The 7,660-nt window shown below is 50.4% G+C and overlaps 1 protein-coding gene across 1 annotated transcript; it reads left to right on the forward strand.

The window, feature by feature from the left end:
- The first annotated feature begins 869 nt into the window (after positions 1-869).
- Ypel4 (yippee like 4) lies at positions 870-6,288 on the forward strand. The gene is made up of 5 exons (XM_046444593.2): positions 870-1,543; positions 4,018-4,341; positions 4,500-4,543; positions 4,953-5,061; positions 5,272-6,288. Exons 2-5 carry the CDS (start codon positions 4,201-4,203, stop codon positions 5,359-5,361), a joined length of 384 nt encoding a protein of 127 aa, XP_046300549.1. The 5' UTR covers positions 870-1,543; positions 4,018-4,200; the 3' UTR covers positions 5,362-6,288.
- Positions 6,289-7,660: the final 1,372 nt, after the last annotated feature.

Consider the following 7,660-nt stretch of genomic DNA (forward strand, 5'->3'; position numbering starts at 1 on the left):
GTATTCTATGTCAAATTTGATTTAACGGAAAGCTGATATAAAAAAAAAAAGTAGCAAGAAAAAAATGTAGTTTTGGGCTGGGTTTGTGGCTCAGTGGTAGAACGCTTGTCTAGCATGAGTGTGGTACTGGGTTCAATCCCAGCACCAAGTTAAAAAAAAAAACTAAATAAAATAAAGGTATTGTGTCCATTGACACTAAAAAAATATTTTTAAATGTAGTTTTTCCATAAGACACAAGTTGGACTTATGCCTCATCCCTCTAAATCCAGAGAGGATAAATGAACTATTAAATCCTGTATGGATTTAGGGGTAATAAATTGAGGATGCAGTTTTGAAATAACACTAACTACTGTTTACTAAATGCCTATCATGTGCCAGGCACGGTTTGGGAACTTCCAGGTTATCTTACTTAGCACCTTTATGAGATGACTGTTATTAGCTTAATTTGGCAAAAGAGGAAATCTGAGATGTAAAGAGGATCAGTAACTTGGCTAGTGCCTAGGGCTAAGATTCTAACTCAAGTGTCTTTGAGCCTGAGCCATACACTTGGTCCATATCTGAAGATGCAACTCAACTACTGTTTTATAAGTCTCTTCTGTACGCAGGGCTCTGCGCTAGGCACTGCAGTCCTGGGATGCAGAGAGAAGTTTCCCTGAGGACCTGCCTTAGAAGTTTACAGTAGAGAATTTTATGTAATGTAAGTTTTGTAGGTGTCTCCATTTATGAAGCACAAGTAATCTGGAGGCAGTTGATATGAGGTTCCTGCATGCAAAATGTCATATTTAATCTATGACTTCTTCAGACCACTAAACTGACGCTTTGAAGCTTGGAAGTACCTGGTATAGTGCAAGTCTGGCAACCCAGTTTGCCATCCGTGAAAATCAGTACATCCTTTACCATGTGTCAGGGTTGATGTCTGAACTGAAGTGGGAAAATATATCATGTTAAATTCGTATACGTGAACTTCCTGGCTGTCTGCATCCATCTCTCACTTCGTTAGCCTTGCTATCTCCTTTCCTCCAGCCCTGCCACCCTTACTCCATCCTTGCCCAGCTCTGTCTTTCCCCCAGGTTCTATCTCCTTGGCCATACTGCCTTGCTTCTTAACAAACTGCCTCTCGCCCATCACCAGCACCAACACCTCTCCGCCCTCTGCCCCAACTCCCTTGCATCACTCCTCCAGCCCAGTCCCTGGATGCCTGCCCCCTCCCTTCCTCCCAACCCGCCTCCTGTGTCTCCCAGCCCTGCTCTGACGTGGGAGGTGAGGGGGGGTGGGGGGATGGATGACTCACAGTGTTATGATGCAGTTCCACAACACACAGCCACATTCACCCACAGACCGAGGTACAGAACGAGACAACCTCTGGCCCCCCAGCAGCTGTCCAGCTTTGCAGCCTCAGTCTTGAGCCCCTCAACTACCTTTCCCCACCCCCATCCCTTTCCCAATTGAAGGAGCCGAAAGAGAAGAGAGAAGAGTGAGCAGAAAGATTGAGAGATTGAGAGAGAGAGAGAGATAGACGGAGATCTCTGGAGCAGACCTCAAGGTGAGGGGGCAGCCGTTCTCCAAATGAATTTTCCCCCCTTTGCAAATTTCCTCTTCCTGCTGCGTGTTGCTTTTTTCCCTTTGCAAAAGCATTATTCATCCACCCTTTGTCCTCCCTTCCCCCTCCCTGCTGCCTCCGCTCCTCTCTCCTCTCTCTCGGCTCCTCCATCCCTCTCCAAGCTCTGACAATTCCCGCACTTATTTTCCGGCAACTTTGGCTGCAGCATCCAACATCACTGTTTATTGTTTTGCCGCTGGTGCAGACCCCCAAAGCCCGCCCTGGGAGCTGGCTGCACTGCTAATTACTTGGACCATACCATACCGAAAATGTTAGCCCAGGGGGCCAAAAATCTCAGAGCAGATGAGAACATCCATTATGAGCAGGTGTCCCCCTCCCCCGTCTCTTCCCCCCCCCCCAGAGGCATGGGATTTGCACCTGGTTCCTCCAGCCTCCGCCTCAGTGCCTCTGCTGTCAGCTGTCAGTCCTCCCCTCTGCCAGCCCTTCTTCTCCCCCACCTCCCACAGTCCAGCCCCATCGCACATCAGGGAAACATCCTCTTCCCAACACTCAACTTGCCTTTATCCCCCCCCCACACACACCCATTTGCCCAACTTGCTTCTCCCTGTAATCAGAGAGGGGAGAAGAAATGACCCCTACTCTCCCTTGCGTGATTTTCTGGCCTTCTGTGCAACCTCCCCTGGGCTGGTTGGGGAAGCAGGGGTGAGGGAGGGAGGCGTGATGGATGGAGGCTGGGGAAGGAGTCTGAGAGCAGGGACCTAAGCTGGCCCCTGTTCCTCCAGCCCCTGTAGTAGTAGAGATTTCAGGGTGGTGTGTCTCAGAAGGGAACTCAGGCAAAGTTGAAGGCAAACATGTGAAAAGGAGGCTGAACAGGAGTCTCCTAGCGAGGAGGGCCTGTTTCCTGAGGCCAGACCCAATGTCACCCTGAATTCAGCCCAAGGTGTCTTCCTGGGCCCCTGCCAAGGTAAGAGGTCCTGAAACTGAAGATGGTCTCAGTTTGAGGGCTTAGTGGAGAGACTGCCTGGCAGCCTACTGAAAGAATGGAGCAGCTGGGGCGCTTCTGGCCACTGCAGAGGACAGGACAGGGAGAGCCCGTTTGCCCTGGCAGTTGGAGCCAGCACCACCTCCTCCGCTTGGTGGTCTAGCATTGCCAGAGCACCCAGCTGGCATCTCTGGACCAGAATTGGACTGAACCATACAAAACAGCCAGCCGGGCAGATGAAGGAGAAGGCGGCACCTCAACTGCTTATCAGAACCAACAGAAGACACCTCCCTTCTTATCCCCTGCCTCCAGCATTCTCAGCCACTTTGGGACTGGAGTGTGGGCAGATACCAACATCTTCAAGATCCCTAATCAGAATCCGGCAATTATTTCATCTTCCGTCACCTAGAGTCAAAGCTGTTTGTCCCTGAACCTGGGAGAAGGGGGAATAGTTTCTGCCTTTGCCCCAAAGCATAGCCTTTATAAATAAGGAGTTCTCCCCCACCATCTGTTTATTGTGGACATTGCTCTCACACTATACCACCACACAACCCTGCACAGCCCAGGAGTCTGTTTTTTTTTTTTTTTTGACGTGGTACCCATTTCCAATTGGTCCAGTTGTCAGATTTGCCAAAGGAAAGCTATCTTCTCTTCTACAGTGGGATGCCTTAGTCTTTAACCCAGGAATAAGGAAACAGTGAGTAGACAGTGAAGAGAGGGCTGGGATGTAGCCCGGTGGTAAAGCACTTGTCTAGCATGTGGGAAGACCTGGGTTCCATAATCAGTACTAGAGGGGGAAGGGGGAGGAGCTCAGGGGCTGGGGAGTCAGTCTGGTGTGCCTTCTGGGCTGGAATGAGTAGTCACAGTGCAAAACTGGGGAACAGCCACATGTGACATCTTTGGCACTAAAGGAGACATCCATAAAGTTCTAGTGGAGAGTCCTAGAGTGCAGGACCTGCCCCCAGGAGACGCCAGGTGTATGCACCTGCCTGCTGCTCCCACCACCTCAACTTGCCCCTCCCTCCCATAAGAAATGTATAACGAACCCACTGCATTGCAAATGGAGTCCACAAAAGCCCCAACTGAGTCCAAGACATAGTAACTACTAGTGCTTGTAGGGTACAGATTCTCACACGAGAAAGGAACACCAAGGACAGGGCCCTTGCAGAGGATATTGCTCCCATGGCAGCACTCATACCAGCAGGTGACTCTCAGTGGAAAACCATAGAGGCTGCTACTGCCCCAGGAGAGAGAGACCAGCTCCCCAGCTATGGCATAAGAAGCCTGGAACTGCTGCCAGGCTTGCCAGAGCAGAATGGGGCTCCAGGGAACAGGGAGACAGTGCAACTGGACACTGAGCAGGGTTGATGACAGGGAGAGAAGCATAGAGAACTGAGCCCCACCTCCTCCAGGCAGTCATAAGTGGCTCCTTATAAGGTCACAGCTCTTCTGATGCACTTTCTCCTCTTCCCAGGTGACTTCTATTTCTATCTGGTTCTCGTCTGGGGGGGCCCTGGCCGGGCAGCCCCCCACATTTCTCCTGCCCTGAAACACGGCTCTAGCCAACCTGCTCCGCTGCTTTACCTGCGACCGTCTCTGTGGGGGCTGCACAGCGCCAGCCCCTCCAGCCCGCCAGGGCATCGTCCTCCAGCCTGTCATGCCCAGCTGTGACCCTGGTCCGGCCCCTGCCTGCCTTCCCACCAAGACGTTCCGCAGCTACCTGCCCCGCTGCCACCGCACTTACAGCTGTGTCCACTGTCGTGCACACCTGGCCAAACATGATGAGCTTATTTCCAAGGTATGCTAAAATGAGGGTCTGCCACTCCACCCCTCAGGACAGGTTGCCCAAACATCACCTAGGGATGAGGCAGCAAAGCTCTTCTCTCCCCACACCCCAGGGGTTCAGTCAGTGGGGCTGAGGCTACCCAGTGGTCACTGTCTGTCCTGTCTCCACAGTCCTTCCAGGGGAGCCATGGCCGAGCCTACCTGTTTAACTCCGTGTGAGTCTACCTCTTTCTTAGTGCGTGCGTGCTTGTGTGTGAACAATTTTCCTTTGTGGATGAAGGGGGTCAGCTGTTAGGAGATGATTGGGGCTGGTTCTGGGGCTGGAACCCAGGGCCTCACGCATGCTAGGCAAGTGTTCTACCAGTGCTACACCCCTAGCCCAGAATGTGATCTTGTACCTTTGGCTTCACCTCCCCTTTTGCAAAAGCAAAAAGACTTTTTGCAGAAAGTCAGTCTGCAGGTCTTTGTGGAGAGTCCAGGCAGAACTGAAATCACAGCACTGGAGAAAGAAGGCCCAGGCACTAGTCATAATGGGGTGGATTGCTTAAGTCAGAAGCCCCAGTTTTCCAGATGGAAGTCCCTTTGGGCTGTTCGGGGGCTGGATCCTTCTTGTTTCTGAGACAGGGTCAACGTGGGTTGTGGGCCGGCAGAACAGCGCCTCCTGCTCACAGGGCTTCACTCGGTAGCAGATATTTTCTGTGAAAGTTGCAAGACCACACTGGGCTGGAAATATGTAAGTACTTGGTGAAGAGGGCTACATTCTAGACAGCCCCATGGCCTTCCAGGCCCCAGTGACCACATGTCAGATCTCTGCATGGTCCAAGGAAATAGGGAGCTGGAAAGTGGGTTGGACTGAATCAGGGGCCTTGGGTAGGGGTAATACAGTGGTGGGGCCTGGAGGGGAACAGCTTTGTCCTGTGTTCACCCACTTTGCTCTCCACAGGAACAAGCTTTTGAGACCAGCCAGAAGTACAAGGAAGGGAAGTACATCATTGAAATGTCACACATGGTGAAGGACAATGGCTGGGACTGAGGGGGCTCAGGCAGGCTATGCCCTTCCTCCGCATGCCCCACCCTCTTCACACCTGTCCCCTGGCCCTACCAAGCTGTCCATACCAGCATGAGCACTGCCCCACCCCTGGGGAAGCCCGGCTCCAACCAACGCCTTCCTTGCCTCCACCACATCATTACCAGGTCCCCTTTGGAACAGGGGCCTGGGGTACCCCAGGGGTGTTCAAGGCTCAGGAGTGGGCAGCAGTTAGGGAAATACAGAATTGGGAAAAAAGGGATGGTTGTGGGCCCTTTTATTCCCAAGTTCCTGGAAATTGAGGTGATGGCAGGGTGTGGACTCAGGCAGAGGATCATGGGAGGAATCAGGATTTTGACCTCCCTTTTTTTGAGTGGAGAAAAGGATAAACCTTGGGTTATGGGGCTAAGAGGTCCTAAGTCACAGAATATCAAAGAAACAGTTTAGGTTGGAATGAAATTTTGGCCTCATACACCAGGAGACTAGAGTCTCTGAGGGCAAATAGCTTCCCACTCCCATTTGCAGAGAACAGACTCAGGGCAGGGGATAGGGATAGGGATGGGAGGAAACACCCAAGTCCCAGGCCCTGGGAAATAAAGTCACAGGGGGTTTCCATCTCACTCCACTTGTTAGTTTACCTTGGCACTAAAGAGGCACCTTTGAGTATCTAATCTTTGCCATTGGGTGGGGTGGGGAAAGCTGCCCCTGGAACAGCCCCCACCCTCAGCTGGCTGTTTCCAGAGCAAGCAGTCTTTATGGGCATTCTTCAAGGCCCAACCACTGCTCCCTGGGACCGAGTTCCCTGGAGGGGAGGTGGATCATCAGCACCACAGGACCAGTCTTTCCTGTGGTTGCCACCAGCGAAAGAAACTTTTGTATGATATATAAAGTGTTTGGGTCTATTTTTAATAAAAAGGGGAAAAGCAACTGTGAGGCCCTGTCCTCTGACTTTCCTTTGTGCATGTACTACTCACCATTCCCTTCACTATACCCAAGGGAGCCTGTCCCTTAATACCACTAGGGGGCAGCAGTTGCTTTGTCTGTGGCAATATACCCCACTTGAGCCTTTAGCAAAGTATTAGTTTATGAAGGGATGGGGCTTTGTAAACACCCAGTTGTCTTCTGGAGCCCTTACCAACAAGTCCACTTTTACTTACATCCAGGATTGGGTGGCTCTAAGAGGCTCATTCCAGAACAAGGGTTTTCTTAGACCCCATATTTTTTGGCCTAGTTTTATGTTTTGTTCAGTGTATGGATACATTTTAAGGCTAAAAGCAAAGTCTTTTAGCTCAGGTGTCGCACTGGCCCTTTATAGGAAATAGCACAAAATAGCTCAAACATAGTTATCAAAGCAACTGTGTAACCTAAGGGACATTTGGGGGCAATGACAATTTCTACTATTTTAGGGTGACCAGTACCTTCAGGGGAGACTGACACGTAAGTCACCTTTTATAAACTACATTGTTATTTCAGATTCACTCATTCATTTGCAAATATTTATAGACCACCTCTTTGCTAGGCATGGTGTTAAGTACTGGGGAGTCATGAGCAAGGCAGTGACCTCTTAGACCTTTCAGTCTAGTGCAAGGAAAACAATAACCAGATAATCACAATGGGATGTGATTAAAGGATCTAGCAGAACAGAGGAGGCTCCAGAGCTTACAGGAGAGGAAAAGCCTAGACCTGAGGAGTCAAGGAAGGTTACCCAGAAGGGAGACTATGCTGGCACTTGAAAGATTAAAATTTAGGTAGGCAAAAGGCAAGACTCAGGGGAGCAGTTCAGGCAGAACCATGTGTCAGGTGGCTCAAGCTTAGTTAATTTGAGGAAACATTTCTTGTGGCTGAAATATAGGTGCAGCTTCATGAGATAAGAAATGAAACAAGAGACAGGCAGGGTCTATAAATCATTGAGGAAGTCTAGATTACATCCCAAGGGCACTGTGGAACCATGGAAAAAATTTTGCTTTTTAGTAAGAGTGGAGAGGCATCACTCTTATGCCCAGACAGGAGGCTCAAATAAAAGTTTTAACAGACTGAAGAAAGTAAGGACATAATGCTAACTGTACCATCTCAAATACTGTCAACTTCAGAATGGAGAGGCTGACCAGGCAGGAGAGAGACAGCCAGGAAAGACCCATGGCTAGCATCCTCATGCATCTACATGAGGAATTATGACAAGATTCTTCTCAGGCTCTTACAGAGGACTCCAACTCTCTCACAGTCCCACCTCCTGCCCTTGAAAACCAGGCACAAACTAGCTGCTTCTGTGTGTGGTGCTGGGGATGGAACCCTGGGCCTTGCACAT

This window comes from Marmota monax, unplaced genomic scaffold (assembly GCF_021218885.2).
Source record: "Marmota monax isolate L192 unplaced genomic scaffold, Marmota_monax_Labrador192_F-V1.1 WCK01_AAM20220418_F8-fsc00038, whole genome shotgun sequence".
Lineage (NCBI taxonomy): Eukaryota > Metazoa > Chordata > Mammalia > Rodentia > Sciuridae > Marmota > Marmota monax.

Coding starts and splice junctions, on each gene's coding strand:
- Ypel4 (XM_046444593.2), top strand. CDS start 4,201: ATGCCCAGCTGTGACCCTGGTCCGGCCCCTGCCTGCCTTCCCACCAAG. Junction 4,544..4,952: donor GCCTACCTGTTTAACTCCGT/GTGAGTCTACCT, acceptor TTTCTGAGACAG/GGTCAACGTGGGTTGTGGGC. Junction 5,062..5,271: donor CCACACTGGGCTGGAAATAT/GTAAGTACTTGG, acceptor TGCTCTCCACAG/GAACAAGCTTTTGAGACCAG.